Consider the following 14,412-nt stretch of genomic DNA (forward strand, 5'->3'; position numbering starts at 1 on the left):
TGGTTATTTTTTTCCCTCTCTTCACTTACTAAACTCTCTCAACCCATGGGCTTTCTCACTTCTGCTCTTCTCACTCAGGCTGGGGAGCAAGCGTGTGGCCATGCCACCACACTAGCGCAGACAGACCATGATCATGCAGTGCTGGCTTCAACTTTTGATTTTGGTGCTAAACCCAAGCCCAGAAATGGGTTTGACTCTGTCGGCCATTGCACTGAGGCCATCGGCTGCCTACTGCACATGCTGCTTAAAACCAACCGGCTGCAGGAGGCAATGCTTCGCCGGAGCGGCAGGGATGGAGCCAGCTGTCCAGTGCCCTCAGCAGCAGGACGGGTGTGCCAAGGGCTGGTGCTGAACCACCTCTCCTGCTGCACTGGAGCTTGAGCAGTGCCACTGAACACATGGTTGCTAGGGCTGGAAAACATCTGGCGTGTGTCCATGTTGGGCAGCCCGGGAGGGAGTGTGGAAAGCTGCTGGAGCCTCCAAAATGCAGAAGGGATGAGGGAGCAGTGCAGGACACAGCAAAGACACCAGTAGGGCAGGTGGGCTTGAATTTTTAATGTTTTTTTTAATGTATGATGTTAAATAGGTGTCCAACTGGTCTGGACACTGTACCCAGCACAGAGCTTGCTTCAGCTGCCGGGTAGCCCTGCTGAAGCCAAGGGCACAGTGTGAAAATTCCCACAAGGTGGGAGTTCATGGCTCCGGGGGCTCTGGCTGGCTGCGATGGTGACCAGCGAGCTTCAGCAAGAACTGAACCAGTCTCAGCCAGCTAAAGCTTGAGGTGGAGCAACGACACGGGGGTGGCGGTCCCCAGGCAGGTACCCCAGGAGCTTGAGATGTCTCCAAAAGGCACCTTTGAGTTTCCCTAGCCCTGTGTTTGAGACAAGCACCAGAAGCTTTGCCCTTGGACTTGGCGAGTGCTAATGAACTCCGACAGCACCCATGGGAGCTCGGCTCAGCTACTCCGGCGCCAGGGTGTGAGGCCTTCCCTTGCTCAGACCTTCGTGCACACGGAGAGCCCGTCTGCATTATCTTGCATGTCTGCTGCCGCCACCGCTGCACCGCTGCCCCTTGCCCGCGCCTTAAACCCTGTGAAGACTGGGCAGATGGGCACATGCTTCAGCCACTGGCTCCTCCTCACCACGCTCATCCCAAAGGGGAAGTCGTAGCTCCTCAGGCTGGCCCTCGCTGTGCTGTCTGAGTGTGCTCCTGCCTTCCACTGCACCAGCCCTCGCTCCTCCGGCGTCCCTGTGGCAGCCAGCACCATGTCAGCTGAGGCACCAGACCCTGTCTGCCCACAGCTGGGGTGCCCAGCATCATCCCTCCTCCCCAGTCCCTTCTTGCAGCTCTAAACCAAAATTAATCTGCCTCCCACCCCTTCTGTTTCCTCCCCCAGCTCCATGTGCTTTACTTACCTGGGATGGTGTTGTCCAGGACGAAGGCGATGGTCCCCCCAACAAACATCTCTGTCGTTAGTAGCACTGTCAGTATCTGGTCCAGCTCAGGGACACCTGCAAAAGCACAGGGACTGAGCCGGGGCGTGCTGCAATAAGCTAGATTTGCCCAATTAATCATTGCTTACCCAGGGTGGGCAAGCGCCCATGAGAACTGCCTTACTCTCTTCTTAAGCACCCAAAATTGGGGCTTTTCGTGGCGGGCAGGTACCTGTGTTAATGGCCTTGGGATGGGAATCCAGGTAGTTTGGCAGCGTCAGCCCGAAAAACATGGCAAAGCCCAGCACAAAGAGGTTGCGGGAGGAGTTCATGTCGACGAACTGCAGGTTGGAGAGGCCGACGGCCGTGATCATGCCTGCCAGCAGAGATGGCAGCCGGGTTGCGGGTGGACAGGGACACCCACGCTGCCAGCTGGGAGCTGGGCGTTGGGGTGGGCTGCCCACGAAGGCAGCAAAGGGTGTTCAAACCCAGCCATGGTTTGACCTGAACCCTCAAAGCCTGCCCTGCATCCCCCAGGCTCGCCAGCCCCCCAATCCCTGCAGACTGGCTCAGGGTGGCTGATAACGGTGCCCCGGGTTTGACATGCCAAGGTTACCAAACAAGGTGCAGAACATCCCACCGAGGATGGGGTCGGGCAGGGAGGCGAACAGCGCCGTGAACTTGCCAATGGTCCCCAACATGAGCATGATGCCAGCCCCGTACTGTATCACCCTCCTGCTCCCCACCTGCACAGAGAGACCAGCAGCAGGTGATGGCATCTGTACCCCCATCCAAGTCGGGATCCCTCCCCGGCCCCAGTACCTTCGTGATGCCCAGGACGCCAATGTTGGGGCTGGAGGAGGTGGAGCCATTGCCAGTTCCCAGCAGCCCCGCAATGATGCAGGAGATGCCTTCGGTGAAAATGCCCCTGAGGAGCAACATGAATAGGCTGGTCCCCACCGCTGCTCTCCTGCGGCATCCCTGCCCAGTGCCCAGGGATGCCATGGCATGCGCAGGGTACCGGCAGGGCCAGCGCACTGTACCTGTTAATAGCATGCACAGGGGGAGCAGGGGCTCCTGCTAGCCGGGCGCAAGAGTAGTAGTCCCCAATAGACTCGATGATGCCCGCCAGTGTGGCGCTGAACATGCCCAGCACAGCTGCTGAGGTCACCGTGGGCAGACCCCACTGGCCTGACCAGAGGGCAGAGCGGGGTGTCAGGGTGGGGGGGGACTCTGCAACCTGGGCCCCCTGGTGCTCACTAGTGCTGCTTTGGGGTCCCCCGGGTGCTCCCCAGCCCCAGTGATGCTCTGCTGGGTCCCTGCATCCCCCAGGGTGAAAGGCTGTTGGGGGGTCCTGTGTGCTGCAGGGCTGCCTGGCACTCACAGGGGTAGGGGACCCGAAACCAGGGTGCCACGGACAGGATCTCGCCCCGGGCGTCAGTCCTGGCCTTGTAGCCATACGCCTCAGGCTGGCCGGGGAAGACGCCGGTGCGCGTCAGCACGTAGCAGAGCAGCCACACAACTATGATGGCCAGGATGATCTGTGGGGCAGAGACCGAGGACACACCCTGCATTGCTTGCAAATCCATGCGTGGGAAAAGGGGGAATTTTTGGGACACACACCACCCCCCAGGACCTGGCCACTCTTGGCCAGTCCCTACCGGGAACATCTTGAAAATCTGGATGCGGAACACGACGAAGCCGCTGCCCCGCCGGTAGCCAGGCAGGCAGATGGTGGCGTGCCGCAGGTACTGAGCAAACAGGATGATCAGGAAGATGGTCCTTGGAGGGGGAAGAGAGACGAGGTCCCTCATGGCCCTGCCATGCTTCTGGCTCCATGGGGGACACCCCTATGCCCTTGTACCGCCACCCCCGTCCCAATGCCGTACAGCGCAGCGATGCCCCAGTGGGAGCCGGCCCGCTCGCCGGCCGCCTGGAAGACGGAGAGCCCGATGAGGGAAACAGTGGGAGTGACAGTCAGCGGCCCGATGTAGCTGAGCAGCGCCCCAGGGAGCCCCAGCAGCCCGATGGCCACCTCCACAAGGCTGGACACCACAATGGCCCCCTGGATCTGCAGGGAATGGAGCGGGGGGAGAGAGGGGGTGAGCACCCCGCCAGCGATTTTGGGGTTCCCCTGGGGGGTGGCGGCAGGGTATACCTCTCGCATGCGAGGCTGCCAGATGTGGGAGGTGTTGAGCGGCAGCGTCCAGTTGCCGTAGATCTGCTCTGGGGATGGAGGGGGGTGAGGTGGCCCCTGGGGTGGTAGGGGAACAACTGGGCACATCCCCCTGCACCCCCTCTGCCCTCACCTTCGGGCGGGCATCGCCACTTCTCCAGGGCCAGGATGGACTTGGCGGGGACAAGGAAAGCCAGCGCGCTTGCCTGGAAGAGGGGCAGCCTGTGGGGGGGAACGAGAGGGGAGGCCTGTGCCCATGGCCTGGGGACAGTCTGGGGTGGGGTCTCCACCAGGGCCACGGCTCTACCTGATGCCCACGGTGGTCTGGATGAGGGTGGTGATGCCGACACAGGTGAAGATGGTGCCGATGAGGTAGCTGACAGTGAGCTGGTCCTTGCCCACACACAGGCTCTCAGCCAGCAGGAAGGGGACAGCAATGGTGCCGCTGAAGCAGGTCAGGTAGTGCTGGGGGGCAAGAGGGGGGCTCAGTGGGCTGGGGTGCTGTGGGGTGCTCCATGCCATGGGGAGCAGCAGCTCAGGCTCTGCTGGCGGGGGGTACCCCCTTCCAGGCCGTACCTGGAAGCCGAGCAGGATGCAGAGGTACCAGGGGGGCACATCCTCAATCCTGTAGAGCATGTCTACCTCTGCTCGGGGGGGCGCGGTGCCTGCCCCAGGGTCCTGGCATGCAGGGGGCACAGCTCAGCCCTGGCTCGCCCCTGGGGACGCAGGTGGGGAAACCCCACACTATCCCCATGGGTGGCACAGACTGTCCCATGGGATCTCCCGCACCCTCAGGGATGAGGAGGGGTCCCGGCTGGCTGGTATCCATCCAATGGTGCATTACAGAAGGATTTGGGGGGATGTGCTGTGTGGGAGTGACCCGGTACTCACCCTGCCCACCGCAGACAGCTTCTTCCCAGAGGGATGCGGGGGGCCAGCAGGGGAGAGAGCTGAGTTCCCATTCTGTCGGTGAGGGTGAGGCAGGAGCTGGGTCAGTGTTGTCCCGGGTGTCCCATGGGAACAGGGATGGGCCCTGGCCCAGGGACATGAAAGCCACCAGGCCATGGCTTGGCATGCCCAACCAGCACCAGCTCTGCTCCCCGAGAGGGGTCTGGTTTCCAAAACTCATTGTCCCTACACGATGGTTTGTCCCCAGGGGAGGGGTGAGGGGGGTGCCCACTGTCTCTGGGGTGCCCAGACCAACCCGCAGGTGCCAGGAAGTATGGCACAGCCAGTCCCAGCTGCAGCATCCCAGTATGTCCCCTTGGTCCCAGGCTTCACCACAGTCCTTGCACTCATCCCATCCTTTGTCAGTCCCATCTGGGTATTATGGCCCCGAGCTGGCCATCACCTGGGGTCGGTACTCCCAGCCACCCACTTCCCTCCCCACTGTCCCGGATACAGCCAAGGAGGGGATTGGGCTGGGGTGGGGATGGGGACAGAGGCTGCTGCATTCACCTGGGGCTGAGCCAGGTCTCCCGAGTGGGTCCCCATACTCCAGCGATGCGGCCCTGGTGGCAGTGTCACTGCACAGGGGGTTTTATGGCTGTGGGAAGGACTTTAGTCACCACCCGGGCTGCGGCACAGGGTGGCAGGCTGGAAGGCGGCCATTGGCTGCCGGTTGTGAAACCAGGGAGTGCTGCCTTGGGGACGGATCAGCTATTAACTCCTTTAATTAGGGCTGGCACCGCCGGCGGGGCTGGGACGCCCCTGCCGTGAGCAACATGTTGGTAAAACATTAGAACTGGCGGGTTACAGAGTAATTCCTGGCTCGCGGGGGGTCCGGTGGTGTGGGGCACCCGCTGCCACCAGCATCATCCTGGCATGGCTGGGCTGGGCGTCAAGAGATTGTTGTGATGCCAGTGATGGGCAACGCCGGGAAGGCGCCCACCTCCTGGCGCATGTTGGCTTTTGCTGGGGACGAAGTCGGCTCCGAAGGTCACTGGGGCATTAAGCATTAACCGCACTGGGGCTACAGCTCGTTCTGCATCGCTTTGGGTGGGGCTGGTCCCCCAGCCTTGCTGCTGGTGCAGGCTCCCTTCTCCCCATGGCAGAGCAGCTCCCGCAGGGCGGCCGGGCCCTGTCGGTGCACCCCATAGATTTGCGCCTCTCCCCGCTCACCAACATAGCTGTGGCACATCTTGGACAGCCTGCGAGGAGCCAGAGAGGGTCACACTGCATCCTCCTGCCATAGCAGCAAGGGGGTGGTGCCCAGCACCTCTCCACTATTGCCAACCCCCCTGACTTACCTGCTGGGCCAGGGTCCCCCCATCACCATCACGCTCATGGGCTCCTGTCTTGGCAGCCCTGGCCCTGCCAGCCGCTTCTCCCCGTCCAGCTCCTGCACCCCGTAGCTGCAGGGAGAGGCAAGGGTTGGGGACACACTCGTCCCTAGGGACACCCTTGTCCTTGGGGACGCCCCACTCACCTCTCCCAGCCCTGTGAGCAGCTCCTCTCCAGCACCTCCATGTAGTCAGACTCACTCAGTGCCTTCCTGCCTACCTTCCCCTCTGCCCTGCGCAGCTGCTCCTCAATCTGGGGTGAAAAAGGCAGAAACCAGCTGCTGAGGGTAGCAGCCTCCTCATGACCCTGTTCCCAAGTGGGGACAGGATCTGCACCCCCTTTCCTTGTGGCCCCAGCACTTTTGCAGGGGGTGGTGAGTCCATGAGTAGCTGCAAGGAAGCTCGCTTGCCCCAAAGGGCTTTTTTGGGGTGCCATCAGCCCGGTGCCTCAGGGAAGCCAGCAGCATCACCCCAGACCAGACCACCCCCGTGAGTGCTCTCACCCCCAGTTTCAGGGTGCCGTCTCCCCAGTTCCCACCTGGAAGGTGATGGCATGGCAGGCGTCGCAGCGCAGGGATTCAGGCATGTGGGGCGAGAGGTTCTCCTCTGGGCTGAGCCGGGGTGCAGGGATGGAGTGGCTTGGGGCTTTAGGAGGGCCTCCGCACATCTCCTCAGCCCCTGTCCCTGCCAGGAGGTTCAGGGCCAGCCACGCTGCCAGCGCCAGCCACATCCTGCTGCAATGCTGAAAGTGCCAGGGCAGAGGCGCGGGGCGGCTATAAACCCCCTCCAGGGCCAGCACGCAGGCGATGATGCGCAGCGACACACCTGCATCCGGCTGACGCGGCCCCATCCATCCCCAGAGTGTCAGGGTGGGGGGTGTGCATGTGTGTGGGGTGCCCCCAACTCACCATCCCCTCTCCTGGAGGTTTTTGGTATAATTCAGTGCTGTAACACCTGACCCCTCTTCACTGACCCAAATCCTCCCTGGATTGGCATGGACCCTCCTGGGCTGGAGCAGGGGTTTGGGGTTCAGGGCTGGGGTTTGGGGTTCAAGGGCTGAGGGCTCAGGGCTGGGGTTCAGGGATCACCGTTGACCAGAGTCCCCTCCTGCTCCCGGGGACCAGGGAGTCATCCAGTGGGCGCTCCAGGACAGACAGCCTGCTGAGTCCCAGTGCCTCAGCTCCCGCAATGGGGCCAATGAGCCCCTCGCACCTCCACCCTTTACAGACCATACAAACATGGGATGACTATGCAGGATTTTTTTAATGCTGTCTCAGCATTTTTATTGCTATTTTAGGGAGTCTGTGCTGCAGCTGTGGCTGTGGGGGGCTGGTGGTGGCAGGGCCATTGTCCCCCTATGCCAACCAGCTGGAGTCACCTCGGGGCAGGACCAGCAGTACAGGGGAAAGCGGGGGGGGGGTGTGTGTGTGTGCATCTGGTCCCTTTTGTAGGCCAGGGCCTGTGACTTCAAGCCCCCCTCGGGCTGCCAGGTGCTTACATTGGAAAACACCCTTCTTCTCCCTGTTTCCATAAGGAGTCAGTGAGGTCCAGCCGGTGCCCATTACCCCTCAAAGCTTTGCCAGCTCAGCTGCAGGCAGGGGGTCTCTCCTGTGCAGGGGATGATGCTAATTTTGTGGTGAAAGCCCAGCTGCATGGGAAGGGACATGCCACACGGGTCTGTCCCTGGCCAAGGACTGTCACATCTGGAGCAGTGGTCCCTTCTCAGGCCTGGCAGGGCTGGCATGGGCAGGGGGCTGGCTGGGGCTGGGGCCGGGGCTGGCCTGCATCCCCGTGGGGATGTAGTACAGGCTGTCCAGGTACCCACAGTCAGGACCCCCGGCAGCAGGTGGCCCCTCGCCCTTGGGAGTGGGGCTGAAGGTCCTGGAGAAGCTGGGGTTTTTGGCAGCTGGCAGGTCAGCATGCACCGGGGAGGGGGCAGTGGGTGGCGGGGCTGCCGGGAGCCCTGGGAAACTGCTGTAGGGCACATAGGGTGGAGCGTAGACCCCTGGGGCCATGACCAGGGGGTTGAAAGGAGCCTGGTAGAGCCCAGCATGCGATGCCACCGGTGGGACAAGCACCTCCAAGTACTGCCCCGTCTCAGGGTCATAGAGTGTTTTCAGTTGGGGCTGCCGCGGTGGCTCCATGTAGTAGCATTTTCCACTGTCAGGATCAACAAGCATCTTCCGGTGCATGGGCAGGTGGGGGGCAAAGGGCTTGGTGGGGCTTGGTGTGCTCTTACTGCTCGGTGAGGCACCATCGGTCCTCCTTAGGAAATGGGGAGCATCCTCGAGGCGAGGCTGGGGCTGGGCTGGGAGCAATGGCACCAGGTGCTCCCCAGCAGCCAGGCCCTCAGGGGGCCTCAGGGCTGGGTTTGCTCCAGGTGCTTCCTCACTGGTCAGGGGACACACACTGGTCTCCAATGGAGTGCCAGCTGGGTTAGGGGCCAAAGGGGATCCAAAGGATGAGCTGGCCACATTGGAGACTGATGGGTGCCCAAGAGAAGTGGGGACTGGGTTTGTGACCAAAGGGGACACAAAGGATGAGCTGGCTGGGTTGGGGATCCCAAGAGATGAGTTGGCCAGATTAGGTACTGAGGGAGTCCCAAAGGATGCGCTGGATGGGTTGGGGACCAAGGGGGTCCCAAAGGCTGTGTTGGCTGAGTTAGGGATCAAGGGGTTTCCAAAGGGTGCACTGGATGAATTGGGGACCAAGGGAGTTCCAAAGGATGCACTGGATGGATTGGGGACCAAGGGGGTCCCAAAGGATGTATTTGCTGAGTTAGGGATGAAGGAGGTTCCAAAGGGTACACCACCCAGGCTGGGGACCAAGGGGGTCCCAAAGGATGCGCTGGCAGGATAGGGGATCAAGGGTGTCCCAAAAGACTTGTTGGTGGCGTTGGAGACCAATGGAGCCCCAAGAGATGTGCTGGCCAGGCTGGAGGCTGATGGGTAGCCAAAAGATGAGTTAGTCATGTTAGGAACCGTGGGGGTCCCAAAGGATGTGCTGGCTGGCTTGGGGACTGAGGGGGTCCCAAAGGATGAGCTGGCTGGCTTAGGGATTGAGGGGGTCCCAAAAGGTGTGCTGACTGGCTTAGGGACCATGGGGGTCCCAAAGGACATGCTGGATGCGTCGGGAACTGAGGGCAGCTTTGGCATCGGAGAGGATTTGGGGGCTTTCACAGGAATTGCTAGGTAGTTGGAGTTCTCTGCTGGCGAAGCAGGAAGGTATGGCTCGGTGGCTGCAGGCCACTTCGGTAAATGCTCCCAGGCCTCCCTCCGCTCTGGCAGCTGGCCAGAGGGACCTTTGCCAGCCTCCCCATCTCGGACTGGGGCAGTGGGGCCGGTGCTGCCTGCAGAGCTGCTGCTCCCTGCTGCTACCTGCTCACTCACGGCTGCCTTCAGTATGCTTTTCTCCACCGGTTCCCCAGGCTGTGGGTGCATGCTGCTGCCGGCTGGGGATCTGGCTTGGGGGTCCCCACTGTCACTGCTGCCATGCTGCTGCACTGTTGACTCGGGTCCCTCGGCAGTGCGGTGTCCTCTGGTGCAGCCATGGCCTTGTCCGTCCTTTCCCTCCATGGGACTTGGTGGTGGTGGTGGGACAAGAATAGTCTTCTCTGTCCGCAGCATGGTGCTGCTCTGAGCCGGGGAGCCCTTCCCGTCCACCGCCGGGGACCGCTGGCCCACCAGGACGTGGAGGTGGGTCTCCACGTGCGGCACCCCTTCAGCCGTCGGTGCTCGCGGTGGCACCCTGAGCTCGCTCCGCTCCCGGTGTTGGGGGGATGCTGGTGGCCTCTCTGTGGCCACCACCCCCCTCCGTGTGGCCTGGATTCTTGTGATGTGGACGGGGGAGCCTTGGGGAGGTGAGGGCTGGCAACCAGCAAGCTTTGCAGGGCCCTCAGAACGTGCTGGGGTTGGCTCTCGGCTGGCAGCTGCCAGCACCTCCCCGTCTCCTGGCTCCATTGCTGGTTCCTGGCGGCAGACTGAGGTGCAGTGGATGACAAGCGGGGTGGCCGGTGGCAGTCCCCCGCTGCTGACTGGTGCTGTGGTGCCATGGGATGTGCCGGTAGTCCCGAAGCAGAGGCTGTAGCTGCTCTTCACCAGCTTACGCACATCACGGGGCTGCGGGATGCGTCCCTTCCCCTTATCTTCTGGCTTGGTGGGGGCAGCCAGCAGGGACTCCCGGGCTGGGGTGCCAGGGCTGGGTGGCTGGTGGGGCACTGCTGGTGGCTTCTCCTCCTGCCGGCTCTGTGGCACCAGCTTCATCTCCTGCGCCCGGGAGGTGAAGAGGCGTCGGGGTAGCGTGGCGGGGAGTGCCAGGCTGTCGGTCTCAAAGGGGAGGGTTTGGGAGTGGCTGGGGCGTATGGCTCGCTGTTTCAAGCTGGGCCATGGCTTTGGCACTCTCTCAAATCTGGGGGCGACATCCAGTGCCTTCCCCACCCCAGGGTGGGCTTCAAACAAAGCACGTGCTCGCTGGTAGCAGATCCTCTCCACCACTGGCTCCTTGGTGGCGCTGGGCAGCCGGTGGCCCTCCAGCACCTCCTGGTACTTCATCCTCTCATTGAGTTCATTGAAGGTTTTCTTCAGCTTGCAGACGCTCTCCCTCGTCGCTTCGCTCAGCACCACCCCCTTGGTGGGACAGGTTGTGGTGTCATCCCCCATGGCCACCGCAGCCACTGGCATCCCACCACCCTGCAGGTCCTCAGCTGAGAGGCTGCAGTCTGAGCGGGAGAGTGAGCTGGACTTGCCCTCCAGGCCATCCCCCAGCAGGTCGGTGCCAGCGGAAGATGGCCCTGAGGAGGTCGAGCTGCCCCACAGCCCCTTCTGCTCCATCTTGATCCTCTGCTCGTACTGCATTTTCTTGGCAAGGACATTTTTCACAAGGCAAGAGGCCGCCCTGGTCTTGCTGGCATCAGCATCCAGGGAGGCTGTCTTCATGAACTGTTTGTAGTTGAGCCTGAAGTTGTCTCCAACAGCCCTGCCCTTGCTGGGGGGCTCCTTCCTGGGCGGGGGCAAGGGTTGGGGGGCCAGGCCATCATCCCAGGGGCCGAAACTCGTCTCCTTCCTCTCCTTCCTCTTCAGCAGGATCTGGCGCTTGGGGACGGTCCTCTTCTTGCAGTGGCCCTTCCTGGCCTCCCCACTCTCCAGCTCCACGTCCACACACTCAAACTGCTCCTTCCCCAGCAAACCCAGCAGCTCCCCATCCACGCCAGTGGGGAAGGGCCAGCCCATCCTGCCATGCAGGGCTGCCACTGTGCCCTGGGACTCGCCGCCAGCTGCCAGCCACCGCCGTGGCCGCCCGCCATCCTCCGACAGCGAATTGGAGAGGCTGGAGGAGGTGTGGGAGCTGCACATGTCGAGGCGGGCGCCGGGGGGACCTGAGAGGCTGCGGAAAGCCCTGGCTGTCAGCGCCTGCACTTCGCCGTCCACCTCATCTGAATCACTGGGCGCTCCACCGAGCATCCCCCCGGGCTGTCGGGGCAGAGCCAGCTCCCCGCTGCCGGCAGTGGTGGTGGCAGGCTGCCGGTCCCTGCTGAGGGGACCCATCCTGCCCCCCTGCCCCGGTGCCAGGCTATTCTTAGCCATGATGGACAGCTGAGCCTGCTGCGGGCGGGCGAGGGGGCCAGGCGGCGGAGGGACGCGGGGGGCCCCCGCTGGAGCCCAGTGTCCCGGGGCAGCCCCCTCGGCACAGCGACTCCGCTGCCCCCCATCCGGGAGGGCTGTCCCCTCCTCATCCAGAAACTCCAGGCAGTCCTTGAAGGTCTCAGTTCCCTCTGAGCACAGGGCGGAGTGGTAGGAGGAGACGGAGGAGCCCGACATGCTCTTGGCAAGGTCATCACAGGGGAGGCTGGGGAGGTAGCCCTCCTCCTCCGATGCAGATCGCTGGCCGTCCCCACCGCTGTGGGGACCCTCGCCGTTGGTGCCGGGCAGCTCGGTGTCAGAGAGCAGGACAGGGTCCCTCTTCCTGCGGGGCATCATGGCAGGGAGGACCCTGGGTGCGCCAGCTGGTGCCAGGAGACCGTCCTTGGTGCCGGGGACGCTCCACCAGGGACACCGGCTCGACCTTCTGGCTCCCTTGCTGTCACAGTGGCTGGACCCAGCGGCGGAATGGAGCAGCCCCTCGATCACATGGACGTCAGTGGGTGCCAGCCCGGGGGAGGCAATGCCAAGCACATTGCAGGGATGCCACCTCCGCCCCCAGGCTTAGGGGTCTGCCGGGGGTCTGCCGGGGGTCTGCCAGCACCATCCCCTGCCCCCTCACCCCACGCTGCTGCTCCCCAAACCTGCAGGAGAGATGCCAGGACATCCCCACATCCTACAGAGGCACCTGGGTCATGCCCTGGGGCTGGGGGGCCTGCAGACCCCTCCAAAGATGTCCCATCCCCGGTGCAGAGGGCACGGCTGGGCCCCAGGCTGCCGCTCTGTTTCTGCCATAGCTCCTTTCCCAGTGCCTCTGCCCACCTTGCTGCACAGACACCATATCCCCATCCTGTGGGCTTCTCCAAAAACCACCCTGCCCCAAGCAGCAGCTCCCCTAAAATGAGTTGCAAGTGGCCAGGACCAAACTCAAGGCTTGAAATCGAACCAAGCACTAAGCACCTCTGGGGCTTACGAGAGTTGAACAATGGATGGCTATTAATTGCCTTTTTTTGGGAGACCCAAAGCAAGAAGCCAGGGCGTCCAGCACAGCATGAGGGTCTCCGCAGCTTGCTGGCCCTGACTGCTGCCAGCAGAGCTCAGCCCCGGCTCCTGGGGGGATTTCTGCAGTGAAGCAGCAGTAGCAGGTGCTCCCTGGCGCTACCAGCCCCCAGAGCAACCCGATGCCCAAGCCCTATGGGTTCATGCAGGGACTAAATTTAAACCTTGGCAAGGAAAAGGAGGAGAGGAAAGCTTCCCTGATAGCTGGCCTGGCACTTAACCCTTCACTGCTAAGCAGGGCTATGGTTGTAGGTGGCATTTGTGGCCACGTGGAGTGGAGGAGACCTGCCGTGGGCCACACTCACTGACACAGTGGCCTTGTGCAAGAGAGCAAGGGCAAGGATTTCAAATCCCCAAATTCCTACAGTCTGACTTTCCAGGGAGCCAGTGGGATGCAGCTGTCAGCAGAGGAGCTCCCCATGCTGCCTGGATGGCTTGTGGCACCCCAAAAACTTGGGCTGCTGCTTGGGTACAACAACCCTATGGTCCCTATGAGAAGGGGCTCCAGCTCTCAGCCTGGGCCCAGCCGGGAGCATCCCCGAGCCCCCCGCACCTGGCTCCCCACAGCACGGCCTCCCCACACAGCAGCCCAGTGGGCACCTGCTGAGTCACTGCTGGCTCCGGCCCCAGCACAGCATAGCCAGGAACACTGCAGGGACGGGGACATGCACGCAGCCCCCACCTGCTGCTGATTTACAGTGCTGTGGGGCGATTGTACAGACCCACAGCAGGGAGGACATGCAATTCCCCTTAGGCTGAGCTGGCTCCTCAGTGCCCAGCCAGTCCCGATCCCAGAGAGGTGCTGTTTCATTCCCTCTCCCCCACCGAGGGTCATGCCCCGTGTCCCAGGGTACACTGACACCAGGTAGTTTGTGGGAAAGGGAGGTTGGTCCAGCCCAGGGTCACTGGTGTCCTGCTGAGCCTCCCTGGGGTGCCTTGCCGATGCCTTTGGTGCATCCAGGGTACCGCTACTGGGGAGGAGGAAGACGGGCAGAGAAGGCAAAAGGGGAACACAGGCTGCAGGAGCTAGCAAAGCTCTGGATAAAGTAAAATAATCAGCTCAGTGGAAGGATCGCTGCAGCTCTACCTGGGCACAAAAGGAAAGATCCTTGCACTACTGCCTACAGGTCCTGCTGCCCTGGCAGTGGGTGTGAGGCAGATTTAGGGCAATGACTTGTTTAACTGCTTTAAACCTTCCCTCTGCCTCTTTTCCAGCACTCACACTAGGCATGGTGCCTGCTGCATCTTTCACTCTTGACACCCAGGTCCTGCCAAAACTGAAACAGTCAGAGTGTCAACAGCTGCAACAAGTGGTACGGCAATACTGGAGACTGCGAGGGTGGCTGGAAAGTACCACCCCACACCCAGCCGTTCATCTGCTTCCCCAGCACCCACTCTCAGCACCCAACTGGAGATAGGATGGCCCTGTACAGCCCCTGCTCCATAGGGCCAGCTGTATAGAAAAGCATGTCCAGGTTGCAGCAAGGACTGCTGCCTTGGCTGGTTTCTTCCAACATCCCGAAGGCTCTCACAGCCTGTCTGGGCATGTTGTTGAAGCAGAGGGAACCGGTGGGGCAGTCCCACCTCGCTGCATCAGCTGCAGCCTGAGGCTGCCAGCAACCTGCTGGGCAAGATCTGCGCTCGAGTGTCTGCATCTCCTCCTCCTGGTCCTTGGGTGCATTCCCCCTCCTCAATGTGTCTTGGCATTTCTACACAGGAAAAGAGGAAGGAGGGCATGGCAGAGGCCCCCCGGGGTCCACCTACCAATAGAATACAAACATTTCAGGTTGAGACCCTGTACACCTGCCTTCCAGCAGCCAAAGCAG

General features: G+C 62.1%; 2 protein-coding genes across 4 annotated transcripts; both read right to left on the minus strand.

Annotated features, from left to right (window-relative positions):
* Positions 1-540: 540 nt before the first annotated feature.
* SLC23A1 (solute carrier family 23 member 1) lies at positions 541-5,177 on the minus strand. Of its 3 annotated transcripts, none has more exons than XM_075102258.1 (15): positions 5,068-5,177; positions 4,501-4,572; positions 4,186-4,287; positions 3,917-4,074; positions 3,743-3,831; positions 3,592-3,659; positions 3,323-3,504; positions 3,095-3,215; positions 2,818-2,974; positions 2,477-2,624; positions 2,256-2,361; positions 2,050-2,179; positions 1,666-1,809; positions 1,416-1,511; positions 541-1,098 (listed from the first exon to the last, which is right to left on the minus strand). In XM_075102258.1, exons 1-15 carry the CDS (start codon positions 5,101-5,103, stop codon positions 995-997), a joined length of 1,713 nt encoding a protein of 570 aa, XP_074958359.1. In that variant the 5' UTR covers positions 5,104-5,177; the 3' UTR covers positions 541-994. The 3 variants fall into 3 exon arrangements, with proteins under 3 accessions (XP_074958359.1, XP_074958357.1, XP_074958358.1); XM_075102256.1 differs by having other exon boundaries at positions 541-1,248; XM_075102257.1 differs by lacking the exon at positions 4,186-4,287 and having other exon boundaries at positions 541-1,248.
* A 2,260-nt stretch (positions 5,178-7,437) lies between these two features.
* On the minus strand, positions 7,438-12,124 carry PROB1 (proline rich basic protein 1). The gene is made up of 2 exons (XM_075100994.1): positions 11,138-12,124; positions 7,438-11,083 (listed from the first exon to the last, which is right to left on the minus strand). The coding sequence occupies exons 1-2, from the start codon at positions 11,864-11,866 to the stop codon at positions 7,589-7,591; spliced, it is 4,224 nt and encodes a 1,407-aa protein (XP_074957095.1). The 5' UTR covers positions 11,867-12,124; the 3' UTR covers positions 7,438-7,588.
* Between the last annotated feature and the right edge of the window lie 2,288 nt (positions 12,125-14,412).

The sequence above is a fragment of the Phalacrocorax aristotelis genome, chromosome 8, assembly GCF_949628215.1.
Source record: "Phalacrocorax aristotelis chromosome 8, bGulAri2.1, whole genome shotgun sequence".
Classification (NCBI taxonomy): Eukaryota; Metazoa; Chordata; class Aves; order Suliformes; family Phalacrocoracidae; genus Phalacrocorax; species Phalacrocorax aristotelis.